Below are 22,585 nucleotides of genomic sequence, written 5' to 3' on the forward strand. Positions count from 1 at the left end.
GACAGATCAAACAGTTCTTCAGGAGATTTGGTCCATGGACCACCAATTTGAATAGGCATACTTCAGTCTTTTTTTATATTTTGAAAATTATGGACTTCCCTGGTGGCGCGGTGGTTAAGAATCCGCCTGCCAATGCAGGGGACACGGGGTCGAGTCCTGGTCCGGGAAGATCCCACATGCAGCAGAGCAGCTAAGCCCGTGCACCACAACTACTGAGCCTGTGCTCTAGAGCCCGTAAGCCACAACTACCGAGCCCATGCGCCACAATTGCTGAAGCCCGCGCACCTAGAGCCCCTGCTCTGCAACAAGAGAAGCCACCGCCATGAGAAGCCCACGCACCGCTACTAGAGAAAGCCCTCGTGCAGCAATGAAGACCCAAAGCAGCCAAAAGTTAATTAATTTTTAAAAAAGAAAAAAGAAAATTACTAGTAGAAATATCCACGTGAGTCACTGACCTTATTAAAATGCAGATTCTGATTCAGTGGGGTTGGGGTGGGGCGTGAGATTTCTGTATTTCTCGCAGGCTCCTGCTGCTGTTCTGAGCTACACCTTGAGTAACAAGGTGGTAGGGAATGATATGGGGCCAACCAGTAGCCCATGTGACAAAGGAAGAAACTAAGTCACAGAGCTGTTAGGTCATCGAGGTGGGATTTGGTCTGATTCTAACTGCATGTTCTCAGGCACAGTGTTGTACTGCAGGCCTGGAGGAGGGGATCTTGACGTTTCCCTAGTTCACTCCGTGGAGGCTGAATGAGATCCCAAGGTTATGAGGAGGGGAAAGGGTGGCCATCAGCAAGTGGGCTTTGTCGCAGATGCTGCGGTGCCCCACCCATATCCTGTCTAACTTACCACTTCAGTGCACACCAGCCACCCAACTGCCACCCTGAATCTTTCTGCCTGAGGGCTCCTCACTTGCTCTTGGCACCTGCTTTGCCAGCCTGCAGCAGACCTGCAGTGCTAGAGGATTGACACATCCTGGGAGCAGCCCTCAACCAGTGACTGATGACTACCCCCACTCCTGCACCCCTCCCCCAGTTATCACTGGCTGGGATAACTCTGAGGTGCCCGTTCCACACTGGCTGCCAGAATACCCCAGCAAGACTGAGCTCTGGCTGCCCACAGTGGTCACTTGTGTGATGACACCTCCTCCTTGTCTCCCTTCCTCATGCCCCTACCAGCGCTTTGAACCACTTCCCACGGAAACCATTTGCACTCAAATCCTCGTCTTGGGGTCTGCGATTAGGGGAACCCAAACTAAAACTGGCCTCTGGTGCTGCGAGTTGAGAGGCAGCACAAGTGGTGGTTAAGGACATAAGCTTTGGAGCCAGAGGGTCTGGGCTCAGTTCCAGCCTCGTTGGTCCCTTGCAAGTGACTTAACCATTCTGGGCCTCCGTTTTGTCATCTGTAAAATAGGCATTCTAATAGCGCACACCTCATAGGGTGGTCTGGAGGATTAAATGATATGATAGCATATGAAGTAAGCACTCGATAAAGGTTTGCTTTCATTTCCAACATATCAACCAAATGTAAAAGAAAGCATGACCCTGAGGACTGCAGACAGCTTGCTTTTTTAACCTGTCCTACCCACCCTCAGCTGAAGGTAAAAGCCTTGGCTGCCTGCCCTCCTGATGTCCCCCCACTGCCGCTGGGGGTTGGCCAGCTCCACTACCCACTGTCTCTGCTCTGTAAGAATAGGTTCCCCTCACAGATGGCATCTCTCTGGATCCTGCCAAAGCATCTGGTGCCTCCAACTGCTCACTCCAGGGGGAAGGCAGTGTGGTCCTTGTGCAGGCGCAGAGCCCTGGCTCCTAGGAGGAGTCCCCACTCAGCTCCCTCCTAGCCAAGCCTCCATTTCTGCAAGACCTGGAAAATGGGGATTACCGGAGAGCTTTTGGCACACAGTAGGTGCTCCATAAATGCTAGTTCCTGAAACAGCAGTGTTTTAACGTGTATTTATTAAGCACCTGCTACATTCCTATGAGGTCTCTTGACAATGCAAAGCTATAAACAAAATTTTTTATTCAATAACGCATACATTTAAAAAAAATGTTAAAAAAAATAAAATAAAATAACGCATACACATAGTGCAAAATTTAAGTGCTACAAAAAGTGTGTAACAGGGAAGAATCAAGTTCCCCCTGCACCCCAGTTCCACCTACCTGCCTCCACCCCAGCCAGGGCCCCCACCTGTCAGCACTTTCTAATACAGCCTTCCTGAGACATTCTCTGCACAACCACCCATCTTTGTCTTCTAAGAAACTTGTACATTGCACTGTCATCTCAAGAACTCTTTGACATTTCCTCCTTGTCCTCTGCATGTTTGGTTTCTCTATGATCAATAATCTGACATAAAGTGAGTCCTGGACTTCCCTGGCGGTCCAGTGGTTAGAACTCTGTGCTTTCACTGCCAAGGGCACGGGTTCAATCCCTGGTGGAGGAGCTAAGATCCTGCAAGCCACGCGGCCAAAAAAAAAAAAAAAAATCAATGTTAGTATCATTAAAAAAGAAAAAGTGAGTCCTTTCTTTGAGCCAATTCCTGTCCCCCACAGCTCCACCCTCCAGTCCCCAAATATCTTGGGCAGATCAGCACGAAGCACCCTAGGTGTCCCGAGCCTTGTCGTAGATGACGCCCAGCACTCAGGCCCACAGAACTCCAAGTGAAAGGGGAAGCACAAAATCGAAGTGAATTTGGGGCCCTTCTGCTGCTGCACTCCCACATCAGAGGTCATTCAGGGAACCGATGTGAGAGCGATGATTCACAGGCCGAGGCGCCAAGAAGCCGCCTCCTGGGATGCTCGTGGCTCCCGCCTTCCACTTCGCAGACTCCAGAAAGGATCCTGGAGATGGCGTTTCTGTCCACGTTGTTCGCTTCTCCCACTCCCGTGAGTGTGTTTTGTGTTTATGAGAATCAGGCTTTAAACCTGACACCCTCCTAAACCAGTGCCCCACCTCCTGGAGCCAACAGTCTGTGACTTCAGATGGGTTGCTTCCTGTGACAAGTTAGAGGGCATTTATAAAAAGAAATGTTACGTTTTTTCCTCCCCTTGTCTTGTACCAGATTCATAGGGATGGGGGATGTCTTCTTTCAGCCTTGAAAAGCATTTTGGGTGAGAGGGTGTTAATTTTAACCAGAGGCCTCCTACGGGTCTCACTCTTGGGAGCTGGAGGCCGCAGGGGTCCAGCTAGAGGACAGAGGGAAAGCTGGGCTGTCTTCTGACTACTGCTTTTAGAGAGGGCTCCCTGCTTTCTGTTACAGGCCTGTGTGCTCATGATTTCATAAATAAGATGGGACCAGGCAGCACTGAAATGCAGGTCATGGTGTCTCTGTCAGAAACCTTGCTCCCCGCTGCTTTTTCTGGGCTCCCCCTTCAGCCTCTCCTCGTGGACTGTACATCAGCTGAGAGAGGGTTCAAGGTCAGACCACGTCAGCTCTTTTTTTTGGCCACGCGGCTTGCAGGATCTTAGTTCCCTGACCAGGGATCGAACCTGGGACCTTGGCAGTGGAAGCGAGGAGTCCTAACCACTGAACCACCAGGAAATTCCCCACATCAGCTCTTTTAAGACACTCCATTTTAGGGTGTCTTTTTTATGTGGGTCATGAACCCTTTTGGCATCTGGTGAGGCCTATGGGCCCTTCTCAAGAATGGTGTTTTTAAAACCCATAAAATAAAGTAGGATTACAAAAGACAAAAATTATATTGAATATTGAAATAATTATCAAAATATTTTTTAAATTTGTGATTTAATAATGTATGTTCTTTTTCTAAAAATTTTAAAGTATTTATTTATTACTTATTTTGGCTGCACCAGGTCTTAGTTGCAGCATGCAGGGTCTTTAGTTGTGGCATGCGGGATCTAGTTCCCAGACCAGGGATCGAACCCGGGCCTCGGGAATTGGGAGCATGGAGTCTTACCTACTGGGCCACCAGGGAAGTCCCTTGTGATGTGTGTTCTTTTTTTAACACATTAGATAACAAGATCTAGTGGCAGGTCCAAAACTACCACGATTTCACAGGTGCAATAAGCATAAATAGTATCTCAAGATCCCTGCGGCAGCTGTGATATGGAAATAGCTGTGATTTCTCTTGGAGACAAAGTCCCAGGTTGCTGCTAATTGGCCTCTGGTTTGTTGCCTACATTTAAAATTGAAGGAAATGTTATATTTCAGTTAGAGACTAATGAAAATATAGGTATAATTTTTTTTCCTGTTCAAGTTCATGGAACTTGGGTTCATGGATCGCAGATTCAGAACTCCTGCTTGAGAGTGACCCTGCCAGCCTGCCCCTGTGACAGCTGACATTGTTTACCAAGCCCTGAGCACAGGAATAGTAAAAATAATGGCTAATATTGACTGAGTTCTTGCTAGGTACTAGGTACCTGGTGATATTGGACGCTAGGATGGATTGATTGATTTTTGGCTGCACGCGGGCTTTCTCTAGATGTGGTGAGTGGGGGCTACTCTTTGTTATTGTGCACGAGCTTCTCATTATGGTGGCTTCTCTTGTTGCGGAGCACGGGCTCTAGGCACACGAACTTCAGTAGTTGTAGCACGCAGGCTCAGTAGTTGCGGTGCACAGGCTTAGTTACTCTGCAGCACGTGGGATTTTCCTGGACCAGGGATCAAGCCCGTGTCCCCTGTATTGGCAGGCGGATTCTTAACCACTGCGCCACCAGGGAAGTCCAGGGAGGCTAGGATTTAGCAATGAAAGAAGCCAGTTCCTGCTCACCTGGGGCTTACCGTCCAGGGAGGGAAAACTGACAAATGAATATACAGATGTGGTCATTTCAGAGTGGTAGATGCCAGGAAGTCAGTAGTACAGGCGCTGTAATAGAGTGACTTGGGAGGAGAACGGCAGGGTCTGTTTTTCCCTCCTCCTCTCTGAGGAGATGCTGTTTGCTCTGAGACCCAAATGATGAGGAGCGAGCCATGCAAAGATGTAGAGGAAAGGTGTACCCCGCAGAGGATCTGCCAAGTGCACAGGCCCTGAGGGGGGAACAGCTGACAGCATCCCAGGGCCTGGCAGGAGGTCTGTGTGGCTGGGACAGAGTGCCAGGCGGGGGCTCCCTGGAGTGTTGGAGACGGAGTGCCGGAGGCTGGTTGGGCCCATCAGGCAGGCTTCGTGGGTCAGAGTGAGGGCTTTGGGGTTTTTTTCTAAGTGTGACAGGCAGCCTTTGGCAGGTTTAAGCAGGAGAGTGATGTGATATGATTTACATTTTGGAAAGATCCTTCGAGCTGTGTGTGGAGAACAGAATGTAGGGGGCCAGGCTGCCAGCAAGGATCCAGTGAGGAAGCCAGGCAGTGGTCCTGGTGAGAGACTATGGCAGCCTGGACCGGGTCGGGGGTGGGGTGGGGCTGCGGGGTGGAGAGAAGTGGGCAGATCTGGCGTGTCATTTGGAGAGCACCTCAGTGGCCCAGGGTTTTTGGGAGGTGGGGGTGAGAGAGAGGGGTGTAGCAAATGACGCCCCCAGCTGAGAAACAGGCCCTGACCTTGCCCCCCGCCTCGCCTCCGCAGCCCCCTGCAGCCCTCCACTGCCCCTCTGGGGGCGGCCACCCGCCCACCGGGCCCCTGGCATGCGAGCTTCCCAGCTGGTCCCGATTGTTGTTACTCCCCAGGGAGTCATGGGAACATACTCCCCCTGCCTCCTCTGCCCCCCTCTTCCCAGACAGGCCCAGACCCTAACAATGCCCCTCAGCCAGCCAGTGGCCTGGACACAATGCCCCTGTTTCGGTTCATTGCCAGCTCCAGGAGGCCTGCTGGGTTTCCTGGCCTGTTTGGCACATACATAACTCCGGCTTCCAGCAGGCATTTTTTTGTTGTTGTTGTTTAAAAAAAAAAGGGGGGGGGAGAATATCTCTGGCTCCTGCTCTCTGAATATCTTAATATATGATAAAAAGCCTTTCTCTTCTCATCCTGAGCTCTCCCTACTCCCCTCCCTGACCGCATTTGCCATGTGCCTGTCAACCCGGAGGCCAAATGCAGGTCAGCAGGTGTCAGAGAGAAAACGAGAAAAAGAAAGAAAAGCGGCTCGCTCCACCATGGCCAGCCTCAAATGTGCTGGTGAGGCTGGAGGTGATGAGAACAATGAGGGCCTCTGACGGGGCAGGCCCCGGCCCTGCGCTCTTCATTCACCTTATCATCTCCTGACTTCTAAGACGCCATCCAAGATGAGGCACGTTATCTTGAGCCGCTAAGAAAGAAAAGAGCTGCCGACTAAATATGGACATGCCACTGATTGTGTGATGCGCTTCAATTTCAGAGATGTTAAATATGAAAAGAAAAGTCTGAGAGAGGACTTCCCTGGCGGTCCAGTGGTTAAGACTCTGTGCTTCCATTGCAGGGGGCAGAGGTTCGATCCCTGGTTGGGGAACTAAGATTCCTGAATGGTGCAGCCAAAAAAATTTAAAAATTAACTAATTTTTTAAAAAAGTCTGAGGATCAGTGGAATATGGGATTGTCTCATCTACCCACTTCATTGCCCTCCAAATGTATTTTTCTTCCTGTCTTTGAACCTAATAGAGTTTGGGAGGCAGTGCAAGGATTGCTGCTTGAAAACTCTCCTGTTCTGCAGCCTAACAAGAATTTTTTTCTTTTCTCTTTTGGAAAAATCAGGAGGAGATGTAGGCAAGCTGCTCCAGTGATTCATCTTTCATTCTTAGTAACAGCTGACATTTATTGAGGGCTCTCTATGTGCCAGCCACTGCCCTAAGCACTGTAATAACTCAGTTAATGTCCCAACAACCCTATCAGGTAAACACTATTATCATTATTATTACCATCCCCATTTTACAGATGAAAAAACAGAGCTCCTCTGCTCTAAGGGCTCCCCACCCCCTCACTTCCACGCCGGTCAGGGGAGGCATAGCCACTGTGTCTGTTTTTCTCCCCTCTCCTTGGAAAAGCATAATCTCTCCACAGAGGCTGGAGTGATGGAGAGAAGGGGAGAGGCACTGGGCAAGCCTTGGAGAGGAGAGGGGTCCCCAGAGCGTGAGCTCATGCGATAATGGGGGCTTGAGGGAAAGGAGGCTCGCCTATCAACCAGAGGCCTATCCACTTCCACTGACCTTGGACCTTCTGGCCCACCCCCACTGAACATATGGACCAGCTAATGGCCGAGGACTTGGCCAAGGCCACACAGCCAGGCAGCTGCTGGCTGGCACCAAGCCCTGTGAACACCCACTTTCCCTACTCTGCCACGTGCATATCTTCTCTTTAGCTACCCACAAAGCAGAGGAGCTGTGCTGCTGCTGTAATGATGTCACTAATAGTAGTTAACATTTATTGGCTGCTTACTCTGTTCCAGGCACAGGCATCAGGGATTGCAAACCCAGGTACCCAGAATGGCAGGGCAAGTAAGGTCACCGAGTGAGGCAAGCCAGGCAGGGACGCTTGTGGCCTGGAGGGTCAAGGCTCTGGCTAAATGGGGGACAGCAACTGCTCAGCACCCTGATGGCCTGCCTGGTAATTGCCAGATATTACTGGCTTTTTGTTAAAGCCAGATATTTGAATTTTTATATAGCATTTCCCAATTAAAAATTTTTTTAAACTAATTCATAATTCAGGAAAAAATAATCTGGGTAAATTAAATCATACCTGTGCCAGTTTGCAAACTCTGCTTGTCTTGTCTTCCCATTTAACCCTGACATCCATTCTGTCAAGGAGCCTTTGCCCCTTGTTCTACGGATGAGGCAAGCAAAGGTCTTCAGTGGGGTAAATCACTTACCCATCTGGCCAAGCCACATGGTTGGGGTCTGCCTGACTCCCAAGGCTTGCTCCCATGTTAGACAGCCTCCCGAATGGGTAAGAGGCCTGTGTTCAGACACAGCCAGAACTGGCACAGTGACAGACACAGCTAGAACTGGCACAGTGACGGTTTACTCCAGGGACAGTAAACCGTCAGTCAAACAATTCAGTGTAGTGACAAGGGATCATTCAGGATGAATGTAACATTGCAGACATAAAACTCCCCACCTCCTTCTGCCAGAACTCAACAATGGATTCCTCTGTGCCCCTTAATAAAATTAAGTCACGACAGAATCATTTCTCCTTATTATAATGGGATGTTCATGTTTGTAGATTTTTTTTTAAGCTATGAATGTACGTTTAGGGGAGGTAGTGTATGTGGAATAAATAGCTTTGAACTATTCGTGTCGCTTGTCAAACTTCTTAATGAGCATATTGTGTAGATACATAGAAATAATTCTGACTCTCCCACTGGACTGTGGGCTCCAGGTGTCAGAGATGAGTGTTTGGCTTCCAACTGTCTCCCTAGCACCTGGCACAATATCTGACACATAGTAAATGCTCAGTAAATATCTGTGGATTGAATCAGTGAGGCTCAGAGGAAGTGAATTGACTTGCCCAAGGTCACACAGACTCGGAATCCGGTTTACATCCACCTGATTTAGAAGCCCGTGCTATCACTCCTCTACCATCCTGCCTCTTGGAAAGATGTCTTCAGGTGGAGGATTGTGGGCCCAGGAGCTTCCACGCCTTTGGACTCCTCTGGAGTAAGAAGTTGGTGATGGTGGTGATGGAGGTCAGCACCTATTAATTAAGCCACTATCCACCATAATATGTTTTGTAAACCACACATTATAATCTTGACAGCCCTGAGCCTGGTTCTGGGGTATTTACAGAGGGTGGTAGGTATGAAGGGCAGGTCCTGGGTTTTACAGTGGGAGACTGTTCAATTCTGCTGTGTGACCTTGAGTTGCAAGTGCCCCTCTCTGAGCCTCCATCACGCACCATGTGGATAAACAAGCTTCACTTATGAGAGTATCAGGTTGAAAGGAGATCATCAGTGGAAGTGGCTGCCCAGTAATTATGGATTTGTTGGAAGCCTACCAGCCTGAGAACTGTTGAGAACAGCCTTATCAGGATCTGTCGGGCTTGGGGCCAAGAGGCTCTATCTATCAGGCCTTTGCTGTTTTCAAGTGGGTATTAATAGATACAGAAGGCCCGTATCTCTTCCTGGATTTCACATTGGGAATTCTGCTCTTCACTCCTTTCTGCTGCAGCAGGACAGGAGGGATTGTGGGAAGGAGGGCACCTGCTTCTACCTGGGAGGTTGTGTACTTGAATACTTTGGGCAGGGCAGGGCTTTGAAAAACCCCTGGCTTTGGCCTCATCGATCCTGAATAATAGCTTTCTCATCCGCTAGGTAAGCTCATGCCTTTTAGGTCTCAAGTTTCCTCATCATAAAATGGGGCAGTAGTATCTGTCTTCCTTCTCCAACAACCAGTACAGTGCTTGGTACATAACAGGTGCCCGATAAATGTTTGTTGAATGACTACTGGGCATGAGAGGGCTTTACAGAGTGAATGTTACTGCTGTTGAGACCCTTTGGGAATGTGTGAAGGAAGGAAATTCCCTTTGGAGTGGGAATGTTGCTGGCTTCTCTCACCCTCTTGTCAGGATCTGGCTTGGCTATTTAGAATGAGACCTACCATTCTTATGGGAGCTTCTCTAACTAGGGAGAGAGGAGGGGGACAGGCCAAGCCCAGGGTTGGGAATCCATGTTGGCCAGATTCTATCACTGGCTGGCTTCACTTCTGAATGGGCCTCAGTTTTCCCTTCTGTACCATAAGTGAGAGGCTTATTTAGTCTCTCTGGTCCCCTCTAGTGCTGACATAGTCTGGGATTTGCGATGAGTAATTTCACAAACTGCTTAGGAAACTCCTGCTGCGTTCCTAAACCACCTCATAGTTTATAAAACATCTATACTTTTCATCCACCTGGCAACCCTGGAAGGCACCAGGGCAATAAGCACCCTCCCCTTTTTTTAAAAAAATAAATTTATTTATTTATTTTTGGCTGTGTTGGGTCTTCGTTGCTTTGTGCAGGCTTTCTCTAGTTGCGGCCAGTGGGGGCTACTCTTTGTTGCTGTGCGTGGGCTTCTCATTGTGGTGGCTTCCCTTGTTGCAGAGCACAGGCTCTAGGTGCACGGGCTTCAGTAGTTGTGGCATGTGGGTTCAGTAGCTGTGGCTTGCGGGCTCTAGAGCACAGGATCAGTAGTTGTGGCACACGGGCTTTGTTGCTCCGCAGCATGTGGGATCTTCCCAGACCAGGGCTCGAACCCGTGTCCCCTGCATTGGCAGGCAGATTCTTAACCACTGTGCCACCAGGGAAGCCCAATAAGCCCATTTTACAGATGAGGAAACTGAGGCTAAGAAATGTCCACAGGGGGCTGTAATTTGAGGCTGCCCCATACATTTTGGTTATACAGGAATACCAATTTTTTCTCAAATATGAACGTGCATAAAAATTACCTGGAATCAGGGTGGGGAGTTGCATGTGAAAATGAGGATTCCTAGGCACTTAGATTCTAAGTTGGCAGGGCTGCGGTGGGCCCATAGTTAGCAAGCACTCAGGTGATTCTGAAACCGGGGGCCTAAGGACTACTCTTGGAGAACCAGGGCCTTCTCATTGCATTCCAGGTAGCCTCTAGCATCAGCCTCTATTTCTTTAATAACCCTTCTCAGCACCTGCTCTGGACCAGGCTAGTGCTGGGAAGAGGCCCTAATGCAGCTCCCAGTCTGATAGGGGAGGCAGATAGAGAAATCCATTGTGTACTCAGTGCTAGAACAGAGGCTAGGCTGGGCAATGGAGGAAGTGAGCTAGCTCCAACAGCAGAGGGCTCCCTGGAAGAAGTGATGTTTATGCTGGGCCTAGGGATCTCATTCTTGATTGCGTCTTACCTACTTTTTTTTTTCTTTTGATGGGTCATCCCCACCAGATGGCAGGCAAGTTCATAGAAATCATCAAACCTTTCACATCTCTGCCCTCAGTGCTGGCACAAAGCCTGGCATAGAGGAGAGGACAATATTGGTCAAATCAGCTGACCTGAGCAATGAGAAATGGCTGATGGAGAGGTCCCAGGGCCTCTGGATTAAATGCATTTTCATGCTCAGCACACTCACCTTCTCCCTTTGTTAGATCTAACATGGAATTACTTTATTTATTATTATTATTTTTAAAATTTATTTATTTATTTATTTTATTTTTGGCTGCGTTGGGTCTTCATTGCTGCGCGTGTGCTTTCTCTAGTTGCCCAAGTGGGGGCTACTCTTCATTGTGGTGCGCGGGCTTCTCACGGCAGTGGCTTCTCCTGTTGTGGAGCATGGGCTCTAGGCGCGCAGGCTCAGTAGTTGTGGCTCGTGGGCTCTAGAGCACAGGCTCAGTCGTTGTGGCCCACGGGCTTAGCTGCTCTGCGGCATGTGGGATCTTCCCGGACCAGGGCTTGAACCCGTGTGCCCTGCATTGGCAGGCGGATTCTTAACCACTGCGCCACCAGAGAAGCCCCCTGGAATTACTTTAATAGTGGAAATTCCACTAAACATTTGTTACCTCTCTATTTCCCTCCTCCCCTTTTCACTAAACTGTGAGTTCCTTAGGGCCAGGAGTCAAGAATGGGGCACAGAGCAGGCTCTCAAAACGTTTGTTGAATGAATGAGTGAATGAATCAGTTTAAGCAGAAGCTGTGCATAGGATGTTGAAGAGATTCCAGCTACAGGAGGGCTTGTAGAAAAGCCCCAAGCTGCACTGAGTCAGACATCCCTCCCCATCTTCTGCTTGGACTCTGGGTGAGAGGGATAGGGTGGGTGCAGAATTTGAAAGTGAATGGCATTGGTGGGGCAAGTTGAGGAAGGGAGATGTGGCTGGGGTTTTGGAGGTGAGAACCCAGAAAAGAGGAGGGGCAGTTTCTAGAGATCTGACCTGAGTGTGCTGGGGCCACAGGTGGGGGTTCTGGGGGTCACGTGGGGTCAGCTGACTGTGAGATATGCAGAGCGGACATTCTATCTCCACTTAGAGGCATCAGCAGGATGGGGTCGGTCGGGGAGCGGTTGGCTGCCCCCCTCCTCGGACAGGGGTCATCCCCTCTGGGGGCGGGGAGTGCGAACGCTCCTGGCACCGCCCCGACAAAGCCTGCGCGCGCCCCGTCCTGAGATTGGCCGGGACGCCTCGCGCCGCCGCCCCGTCCCGCCCTCCGCCGCAGGTCCGGCGCGCTGCAGCCAGTAGGCGCCGTCGCCGTCGCCTGCGTCACAGTCCGGACAGCCAATGGTGGCAGCGCTCGGCGGCTCGTGGCTCTTTCGCGGCAAAAAGGATTTGGCGCGTAAAAGTGGCCGGGACTTTGCAGGCAGCGGCTGCCGGGGGCGGAGCGGGATCCGGAGCGGGATCGAGTCCTCGCCTCGGCCTGCCGCCATGGGCCCGCGCCGCCGCCGCCGACTGCCACCCGGGCCGCGCGGGCCGTGAGCGCCATGGCCGTGGCCGGGGCCCCCACGGGCGGCCCTTGCGCGCCGGCGCTGGAGGCCCTCCTCGGGGCCGGCGCGCTGCGGCTGCTCGACTCCTCGCAGATCGTCATCATCTCCACGGCGCAGGACGCCAGCGCCCCGCCGGCCCCCGCCGGCCCCGCCGCGCCCGCCGCCGGGCCCCGAGACCCCGACCTGCTGCTCTTCGCCACGCCGCAGGCGCCCCGGCCCACACCCAGCGCGCCGCGCCCCGCGCTCGGCCGCCCGCCGGTACGGACACCAGGGACACTGGGCCGACTGCGCTACCTGGACCCCCGCGCAGACCCTGGCGGGGCGCGGTGTTTGGCCCGGCGGCAGCTGGGGCGGGGGAGGGTGGGCTGACGCGCCCGGGCTGGGCGGTGCCGAGCCTGGGTTGGTCCTCCGGGCCCCGCCCCGGGGTGCAGGGTGACCTCGGGCCAGTCCTTGTTTGCTGCTCTGTGCTCTGGGCCTCAGCTTCCTCGCCAGAGACGCTCGAGGGTCAGACCCAGTGATAATAATGGCCCCACGTGTATTCAGCTATCGCTGACTGCATGCCAGGTCTCTGGCAGACTTCAAGGCAGCTAAAACTCACATCCATGCTGTGAGCTCGGTGTTGTCACTGTGCCCATCTGAACTGTGTCCAGAGAGGGGAAGTGACTTGCCCCGTGGTCACAAGGCTGCAAGTGAGATTTGAACTGAGGCCTGCTGGCTTCAGACCAGAGCGTGTGTCTGGGTGGTGGGCATGGCTGCTTAGGGAGGTCATGGGGGGCGTCCTGGGACCAGACCATGGAAGAGCCACTGGGGAGACCCTCCTTCCTGCCTCGATGCTGGACTGCCAGGTGCAGGCCTGGCCCTCCGGGCCTCTGGGGACAGGCCGCCTGGCTGGGAGGCCTTCTCTGCAGGGGCGGGGTGGCTGGGCCAGCTGCTGACCCCTCCCTCTGCCTGTTCTTCCATCTGCCATCCTCCACCCTCCCAGACCCTGGTTGCCATGGAACCCCATTAATCAGGCAGGCAGACCCCTGGGCCCCAGTGGAAGTACTGGGTGGGTTGGGCCTCTGGGAGCTGGAGAGGAGGGCCCCCAGTGCCAGGAGAGAGTAAATGCCCCAGGGAGATGCCTTGATAAAGTGCTCCCTGAGCAGCAAGAGGCTCAAGACAGTTCAGACTAGGGGGCCCAAAAGAAGCGGCTGAATTACAGGGGGAGAAGGGAGTGGAGCCCTGGAGCTTGGTCCTGTGGGCTCCAGGACAGGGCGTGGAGACCAGTTTGACTGGCACAACCTGTGAGTGAAAGTGAGGCATTGATGGGCAGGATGGGGTCTCCGCATAGGGCTTGGAGCAAGTTGTGGGAGGAGGCAGGGCCCAGGGCAAGGAGGTGGAAGCTGCCCAACTGCTGATGGCCTGGGTGGCAGCTGGTCCCTGAGGCATCCCGGCAAGGTTCCCCCAACCCCCTTGGCCCCTTGCCCAGTGTGGCCTTCCTTCCGGAATCACCGAGATGCTAATAATAATAGCAGGCACCATTGTTTTGAGACTGTATTGTGTATTAGGCCCTGTGCCAAACACTTTACCCAATTAACTCATTTAACCCTTTCAACAACCTTCCCCTTTCACAGATAGGGAAGCTGAGGCGTAGAGATGTTAGAACATTCCCTAGTTAAGTCAGCTAGTGAGTGCTGGGACCAATCCAGATTTCCTGAGTGGTTAACTGCTGGGATGCCTTGCATACTGGAGATGCTAATAGAGGTTGAAGGAAGCCCAGGGTCCCTTCCTCCTAATGAGTGAGAGGGATGGAAGTTGTACCAGGAGTGGGCCATCTGGCTCATCTCCTGTACCCCAGCAACCTGTCCCTGTGGGTACCAGCTTGGGGCCTGGACAAGTAGCCTCCAGTTTAGCTGATTGATAGGTACCTAGCGGGCCCAGGGCTGTGGGTCCTGCCCTTGGGGAACTGAACTTCAGGCTCAGAGGGACAGCCAGGAACTGGGCTGAGGACATATGCCCTCTGCTCCACCCCCAGTGGTGTCAGGGACAGCCTCACTGGGCCTGAGCATTCCATTCATTCAACTGTTGTTAGTGAGGTTCTAGGCACAGGCAAGTAAGGAGCCTCTGCCCTCACAGTACTTAAGGGCCAGTAGGCATTTTCTGCCGTGGGCAGGGGTGAGGGCTGGTGCGGTCTTGGAGCTGAAGTCCAGAAACATAGGCCCAGCTTTTGCCATCCAACACCCTCTAACATTGTACCTGTGGGTAGCCACTGGCCATCTGAGCTATGGCCTCCACTGACCCTCTGCTCTAGCATTTGTTTGGGGCAGTCCTTGAAACAAGTGACAGGCTAAGCTTCTGCGTGAGTGAGCATTCATTGAGTACCTCCTGCATACAAGTCTGTGTGCAATTCAGCCATTCCTCCTGTCCCTTCCTGTCCACCTCTACCCTGTCGTCATGGCTGGTAAAAAACAAACTAAATATAATACACATTGACTATAGAAAAAGAGTTAAAAGGCTAGAAAGTTGAGGGGGACAAGATCCCAACCCCATCCATTTTTCCTTTTTTCTCCTGAGCCTGCTTTTTTTTTTTTTAAGGTGGTTATGACAACTTTCTTTTTCTAAAGTTTTAGAAATTGAAGTTTTTCCTTTATGTCCATGTTCCAACAGCACATCATCCACACTTTAGAGATAAGGCAACATGGTCCTCATGGTCCTCCCTCCCATACAGAGGTCACCCCTGAAATGGATTCTACAGTAATAGAAACTGAACCAGAGAAAATGGTTTCATGAGCTCTTTGTCCTCAAGAGATCACATAAATGCACTGCGTTATGTTTTTCTTGTCAATATGTCTTCGGGAGGCTTCTGTGTCAACCTGCCTCAGTCCTTCTTGACAGTAGCGTGGTATTCCAGAGGCTGGATGAACCAGTTTTTGTGTCCCCTCCCATGGATAGGTGTTTGAGTCATCCAGATTTTTTCACCAATGTTTTGTTTGTCTTCACCCCTGCCTTTTGGGTCCCTGTGCCTGCATCTCTAGAGAGCAGCAGAAATGGGCATCCATCTGCTTGAGCCCTTGTTTTAGAGTGTGGCATTGATCTGCCTTCAGGGTGGGCACCCCTATGGGGAGCAGGAAGGAGGCAAGGGGTGCGGTTGGCTGGAGCATACTAGGGTTCAGGCCCTAGGGGCAAGGCTGGAGAGGGGGTACATTCTGGTTCGGCTTTAGGGGGCCTGGCTTCCAGACTAGCCTCTGCCCAGCCCACTAAGGTTTAGATCCTGACTCCACCTCTCACTATGTGACCTCTCCGAGGGGCAGGCTCCTCAGGAAGTGGAAGTCCTCAGAGCACCTGCTGCAAGATGGTTGGAGGGTTTGATGGTTGCACGCAGGTAAAGCGGTTACCTAGCGGTGCTCAGTACGCAGGAAGCACTCAGCGCGTGTTAGCTCTTCCATCCACGGATCCCTGAGGGAATCCATGAGTGTGTGCGTGAGAGGGAGTGTCGGGGTCCGTCAGCATGTGGGGTGGTTCATTCAGCAAACATTTGTTGATGCCCAGACCCTGTGTACAGAGACTATTCGGACCCAGTGCCCGCCTCTGAGGGGCTCCCTGGCTTCTGGGTGAGACAAACGCATCTGCAGAAATTTGTAGCGAGAGACCATGTGGGGAAAGGTTGGGTTTGAGGCAGTTCTGAGGGAGAAGAGGCTCAGTTTCTCTTGTGGGATCGGAATGGCTTAGGTTATGGGTAAGGTGCCTGCCCACAGAGGGGGAAGCGTTGGTGTGAATTAGGAGGGAGGGAGGCAAGGGCAAACCAGGGAGGGGACCAGCATGAGCTAAGGCTTGGAGACACAGGTTTGTGAAGAAAGATGTCTCAGCAGAAGTTCTTGTGGAGAATTGGTGACAGATGAGGATACTAAGGTGGAGGGTGACAGATGGAGGCAGGGAGACCAATGGGAAGACAGCTGGTCCAGGTGGGAGGTGCTGGTAGCTGTGGTGACAGGATATCTTGGCAGCTAGATGTGATGAGAGCAGCAGGTGGGGCTGAACCAGGTTCTAGCTCAGGAAACCCTGTGGGTGGGGGAGGGGAGGGTACATCAGGATGCAGTGGAGATGCCTGTGAGACCTTCAGGGCAATCTCCATCCTTGAGTGGTGTAACTAAATCAGAGGGCATCTGGGCAGGACTCCTGGCTCTGCCACTTCCTGCCTGTATGACCGTGAGCTTCTCTGGGTTTCAGTTGTTTCATCTGTAAAATGGGGCCATTACTGTGCTACCATATTCACAGTCAGAAACCAGAGAGAGGCAGTGACTTACTCAGAGGACCTGTTTCCTAATGGCTTAAAACAACAAACATTTATTATCATACAGTTTCTGGGGGTGAGGAATTCCGGGGTGACTTAGCTGGGTGCTTCTGGCTCAGGGCCTCTTCTGAGGTTACTGCCAAAATGTTGGCCCGGCTGCAGTCGTTGGAAGGCATGGCTAGGGTTGGAGGATTTGCTTCTGAGCTTAACCTGTGTTGCTGTTGGGGGGAGACTTCAGTTCCTTCCCACTTGGGCTGCTTGAGTGCCTGCATGACATGGCAGCTGGCTCCCACCAAGAGTGAATGATCCAATAAAGAGAGCAAGGAGGAAGCTCCAGTGCCTGTATGATCCACTCTCAGAAGTGACACACGTCCACCATATTCTGTTCATTCGAAGCAAGTTACCGGATCTGGCCCATATTTAAGGGGAGGAGAATTAGGCTCCATCTTTTGAAAGGAGGAGTTTCAAAAAATTTGCAAACTACCACATGCCCCCAAGAAGGTAGTGGTGGAACTGGGGCTTGAACTTCTGCCTTCCAGTTGAGTGTTCTGTCCTTTGGGGTAGGATTGTGTCCCCTGGGACCTCCCCTTCACTCACACACTTGGGCATCCTGGGAGAGAGACTGAGGCAGGGGGCGGCCCAGGAGCACCAGGCCCTCAGCCAGGTCTCTAGTGGCCCCACTCTCCTGGTTACTGGGCATCCTCCCGTTGTTTTTGCCGTAGGTGAAGCGGAGGCTGGACTTGGAAACTGACCATCAGTACCTGGCCGAGAGCAGTGGGTCAGCTCGGGGCAGAGGCCGCCACCCAGGAAAAGGTACCCCCCGAGCTTGGCTAGGGCAGGCCTCCTGGTTGGACCCAGGTTGGGGAGGTGTGGACAGGCAAACATGCTTGCAGACTAAGCTCTGGTCTGTTAGGCCTGGCCCTGAGCCAGGCCTCTGGGGGCCCCAAGGGGCAGCTGGAGTGGCCGCCTGGCATGGCTTCCCCAAGCCCTGGGGGGTGGGGAGTTCCCCGGCCGGAAGAGGAATGCTGTGGTTGGCAGGCCGCCACAGGGCCTCCCTGCTTGGCCTCACCAAGGGGAAGGAGCCATCTGCCCCCCAGCCCCATCCTCCAGAGCCTGGCTGGGGCTGGGGGGTGGGGGTGGTGCTGAGGGACCCTACCCTGCCTGGCCCCCAGGTGTGAAATCCCCAGGGGAGAAGTCACGCTATGAAACATCGCTGAATCTGACTACCAAGCGCTTCCTGGAGTTGCTGAGCCGCTCGGCCGATGGTGTCGTCGACCTGAACTGGGCAGCTGAGGTGCTGAAGGTGCAGAAACGGCGCATCTATGACATCACCAACGTCCTTGAGGGCATCCAGCTCATCGCCAAGAAGTCCAAGAACCACATCCAGTGGCTGTAGGTACCAGCCAAACAGGAGGGTGGGTGGAGGCCCGGGGCCAGGCCAGCCCGGAGGAGCTGATAGCGATACCCACTGTGGCTGCCCAGATCACCATCTTACTGCTGGGCAAACCGAGGTTTAGAGAGAAAAGTTGGCTTTCATGAGGTGATAGATGCACGAAAGAACACAAATCTTACCTGTCTAGCTTAATGCAACTTTACATATTTCTTCACCTGGGTAACCACCATCTGGATAAGAATAAGAGACGTTTCCAGCACCCCAGAAAATTCCCTTGTGCCCCTCCCCAGACAGTCCACATGCCTCATACCACCAGGTGACCATTGTTCTGGTTTCTGTTGCCATTGATGAGATTGTTTAACACAGCTGTTTTATTCTTGTTAATTCTTATTTTATTTTTTCCTTTTCACCTCTTTCCCCGGTCATCCTACTCCCTTCTCTGACACATTTGTGTCCTCAGTTTTTGGTAGATATTCCATTCTACATCATTTTTTTCTTTTCACTTAAAAGAAATGCTTCCATGTCTGCATCTAATGCATTCTTGTCCTTTTACACAACTGCATAGTATACCACGGCATGTCTGCCCTCATTTACTTATCCAGCCCCCTATGAGGGACACATGGGTGTTCACAGACATTCAGACCCGACGTTGAACCCAGCCAGTCTGCCCTGGAGCCCAGCTTCAGCCCTCTGCTGTTTCCCAGCTGAGGAGCCAGGCCAAGAGGAGCAAGGGCTCGCCTGGGTCATACACAACAGAGGCAGTAGCAGACTGTTCTGAGGGTCACGCCTCCTGGGAAGAGGGGCTGGGAGCTGCTAACCCTCCCTTTGCCTGCCGGCAGAGGTAGCCATGCAGCAGTGGGGATCGGTGGGCGGCTTGAAGGATTGACCCAGGACCTCCAGCAACTGCAGGAAAGCGAGCGGCAGCTGGACCACCTGATCCACATCTGCACCACGCAGCTGCGTCTGCTTTCCGAGGATGCTGACAGCCAGCGATATCCTTGAACTGCCTGGAGGGTGACCGTGGCCCCATCCAAGTGGGAATAGAGAGGCTACCCTGGGCCCTGGATTCAGGAGAGGGTTCTGGCTTTGAATACCAGTCCTGGCCCAGCATTTAGTCACTGTGTGACACTGGACAAGTGACTCTGAGTCTCAGCTTCATCTGTAAAAGGGGAAAATAATCCTATTCCAAAGTTGCACAGATTAAAACAAGAAAAGCTAGGATACCAATAACAAACATTTATTTAATACAGTGATTCGGTACCTGGTTGTAGCTTCAAGGTTAGAGATATAAGTTTTTATTTGTCTTTTATTTACAAAAATAGAAACTTTACTTTAAAATAAGCTTTTTTTTTTTAAGTGAATACCCAAATTACGTTTATACATTTTGGAGATAACTACTAATTGACACCAAGGTCATGGGTCAGAGTAAATTCTCAGTACCAAGCCTGTATTTATGTAATTTATATGAAATTGCAGGCAGCCATTATTACCTTCAGATCTGATGGGTAGAGAGTGGTCTCGTTGTACAGATGTGGGAACTGAGGCTCAAGGGCATGAGACAGGATTGAGTGCCAGCTATGTGCCAGGCCCTGGAGTGGGAGATGCAGAGGACAGGAGTGACTCAGCGGGTATGGGCTCTGCCTTATGAGGTGTTTGGGTGGGTGGCCCCCAAAGGCCAAAGGTCATGTGGTCCTTGACTCCACCAACCCTGGCCTACGTGACCTGCCAGGACCTTCGTAGCATTGCAGACCCTGCAGAACAGATGGTTATGGTGATTAAGGCCCCTCCCGAGACCCAGCTTCAAGCCGTGGACTCCTCAGAGGTGAGACCTGGGAGTCTAGACTGGACCAGGACAGGCTGGGCTGGGCTGGTAGTTAGCTGAGCCTCAGTTTACTCTGCCTGCTACCTTCACCCAGACCTTTCAGATCTCCCTTAAGAGCAAACAAGGCCCCATCGATGTTTTCCTGTGCCCTGAGGAGAGTGCGGGCGGGATCAGCCCCGGGAAGACCCCGTCCCAGGGTGCAGCTTCCGGGGAGGAGGACAGGGCAGCTGACCCTGCCACCACAGTGCCACCACCACCATCATCTCCCCCCTCATCCCCTGCCACGGATCCCAGTCAGTCCCTGCTAAGCCTGGAGCAAGGTGGGTGAAGGGTGGGTGGGCAGGGTGGGGTGGGGCCCCCTCTCTCGGGTGGGTGGGCAGGCGTGACAGCCCCTCTGCCCTCCCCGCTGGGGTGTCCCCGGCCTGTGATGCTCCCCCGTCTCCCCAGAACCTCTGCTTTCCCGGATGGGCAGCCTGCGGGCCCCCATGGACGAGGACCGCCTATCCCCACTGGTGGCGGCAGACTCGCTCCTGGAGCACGTGCGGGAGGACTTCGCCGGCCTCCTCCCCGAGGAGTTCATCAGCCTGTCCCCCCCGCACGAGGCCCTCGACTACCACTTCGGCCTTGAGGAGGGCGAGGGCATCAGAGACCTCTTCGACTGTGACTTTGGGGACCTCACTCCCCTGGATTTCTGACGGGGCTTAGGGGGACCAGGGCCTCCTGGGATGCCCACCCTGTCTCTGCAGCCCTGGAGCCCCTGCCCCTGGCCATCCTTCTAGTCCAATTGGAAGCGTTTAATTTATACCCCTCTCCCCTACCTCCAGAAGCTTCTAGCTCTGGAGTCTGGCTACTGCCAGGAGGCTGAGCAAGCCAGGAAGGGAAGGATTCTGTTTGTGGTGTGTATGTGCATGCACCCAACACCCGACACGTGTGTACACGGGGTGAGTGGTGTGTGAGCATGTGTGTGTGCATGTACCGGGGAATGAAGGTGAACACATCTGTGTGTGCACTGAAAACATGCCCCAGTGTGTCCACGTGTGTGTGCATGAGCCCATGTGTGCGCATGGCGGGGGCTCTAACTGCACTTTTGGTCTCCTTGCTCCAGGGGCCCCATGAGGCCCAGGGTGGCCACCTGCCCCCAGAATCCTGCGTGCTGACCGGGCCGGGTGGCGAGGCCTTGGCCTGCTCGTTTGCAGGACCGCGAGAGCACTTCTGTCGTCTTAAAGGTTTTTCTGATCGAAGCTTTAATGGAGCGTTATTTATTTATCAAGGCCTTTTTGGCAAGCTTGGGGCATCAGCAAAGGGTAGGAGGGATGCGGGGCTGATGCCGCAACTCCCTTACCCCTGAGCGAGGGCAGGGGTCCCTGAGCTGTTCTTTGCCCCACTCTGAAGGAGCTGAGGCCTGAATGGTTTATTTATTGGGAAAGTGAGGGAGGGAGACAGACTGACTGACTGACAGCCATGGGTGGATCAAGGGGGTGGTCTCTCCCCACGGGGTCACTGCAGGGCCCCAGCTGCCCCCAGGATGGATGTGAGATGGGAGAGGTGAGTGGGGGACCTTCACTGACAGGGTGGGCGGGAGGGGTGGGGTGAAGGGCCTCCCCCCCAGCCCAGACCACAGGGGCCCCTCCTGTGGCATTTGAAGTGCCCCTTCCACCCCACTTCTTGCTCTGCCCCACCCTCCAATCTGCACTTTGATTTGCCTTCCTAACAGCGCTGTTCCCTCTGCTTTGGTTTTAATAAATATTTTGATGATGTCTGGGCCCGGTTTGGGGACTATGTACTAGGAGCAAATGTGAGGGTGGGAGAGGTCAAGGTTGCTGGGAAAATGCCCATTCTCTACTTCCCTCTCCCTGTCCCTGCCTGGCTTCATTTTATTTGAGCCTCACCGCCCCAAGAAAGGTAGGCTTCATCACCTTTTTTACCCTAGTTTAAAAACTGGTCCGATGAAGTAATAAATGAACTCCCTTCCTTTTTCTAGCCCCAGAGGAGCCACTCTGTTCAGTTTGCTATGCTCCTTCCAGATGTTTCTGGACATTTGTAAACATGCAACAGATAATTACAACAGGCTGATTCCGTGTCAGGTTCTGGGGACACACGTTCCCTCCCCTCATGGAGCTCTCAGGACCTGCTGGAGGAGACTCAAACAAATGAGAGGATCAGGGAGGGCTTCCTGGAAAAGGTGGTACTTGACCTAAAGCTGTAGGATAGAAGAAATTAACTGAGGAGGAAGAGGAAGAACACACCAAGCAGGAGAGGGCCTCATGGGCAAAGGCCCCCAGGGCCCTGAGGACCTGAGAGAAACCAGTGTGGCTGGAATCCTGAGGTGAGGGCCAGGGTGGAGAGACGTTCGGTCTTGGGCTTTATTCAGGGGACAAGGACCCTGGTGAGTCTGAGAGAGGAGTGACACGCCCTGTTTTATATTTTTAAAGCTCCCTCTGGCTGCTGTGTGGAGGATGGATTGAAGAGGGGGCCAGAACCGAAGAGCGAGAGGGAAGAGAAGCCTGAGTAGAGCTTCAGAGTGCAAGGGAGGGTGACTGGGAGACGGTCCACACGGACCTATTTAGCAAACCCTTAGGTGGGCTTTCCCTGAGCCAGTCCCTATTTTAAGCCCTTCACTGTCAGCCCCCACAACAATCGTACGAACTGTCTACCCTTACCCCCATTTTGCAGAAGATACAGACGCGCAGAGGCGAAGCCACTTGCGGGTTTTTCCCACCAGGTGGCGCGCTTGTGCTCCTGCCGTTTGCTCTGTTGACCCTGTAACGGTGCAGGACCTGCCCTCGGTGGGCGCGCGCAGCCCCTCCCGTTCTGTTCCTGGCTGTGTAGTACTCCACG

The 22,585-nt window shown here is 52.9% G+C and overlaps 1 protein-coding gene across 2 annotated transcripts; it reads left to right on the plus strand.

The window, feature by feature from the left end:
* Nucleotides 1-649: 649 nt before the first annotated feature.
* On the plus strand, nucleotides 650-21,504 carry E2F1 (E2F transcription factor 1). 2 transcript variants are annotated; one of them, XM_059039067.2, is made up of 7 exons: nucleotides 650-2,882; nucleotides 17,255-17,345; nucleotides 17,705-17,924; nucleotides 18,765-18,917; nucleotides 19,633-19,747; nucleotides 19,842-20,067; nucleotides 20,195-21,504. In XM_059039067.2, exons 1-7 carry the CDS (start codon nucleotides 2,844-2,846, stop codon nucleotides 20,440-20,442), a joined length of 1,092 nt encoding a protein of 363 aa, XP_058895050.1. In that variant the 5' UTR covers nucleotides 650-2,843; the 3' UTR covers nucleotides 20,443-21,504. The 2 variants fall into 2 exon arrangements, with proteins under 2 accessions (XP_058895050.1, XP_058895048.1); XM_059039065.2 differs by lacking the exon at nucleotides 650-2,882 and adding an exon at nucleotides 12,245-12,520.
* Nucleotides 21,505-22,585: the final 1,081 nt, after the last annotated feature.

The sequence above is a fragment of the Kogia breviceps genome, chromosome 14 (genome assembly GCF_026419965.1).
Source record: "Kogia breviceps isolate mKogBre1 chromosome 14, mKogBre1 haplotype 1, whole genome shotgun sequence".
Classification (NCBI taxonomy): Eukaryota; Metazoa; Chordata; class Mammalia; order Artiodactyla; family Physeteridae; genus Kogia; species Kogia breviceps.

Coding starts and splice junctions, on each gene's coding strand:
- E2F1 (XM_059039065.2), top strand. CDS start 12,260: ATGGCCGTGGCCGGGGCCCCCACGGGCGGCCCTTGCGCGCCGGCGCTG. Junction 12,521..17,254: donor CCGCGCTCGGCCGCCCGCCG/GTACGGACACCA, acceptor TTTTTGCCGTAG/GTGAAGCGGAGGCTGGACTT. Junction 18,918..19,632: donor GAGGATGCTGACAGCCAGCG/ATATCCTTGAAC, acceptor GACTCCACCAAC/CCTGGCCTACGTGACCTGCC.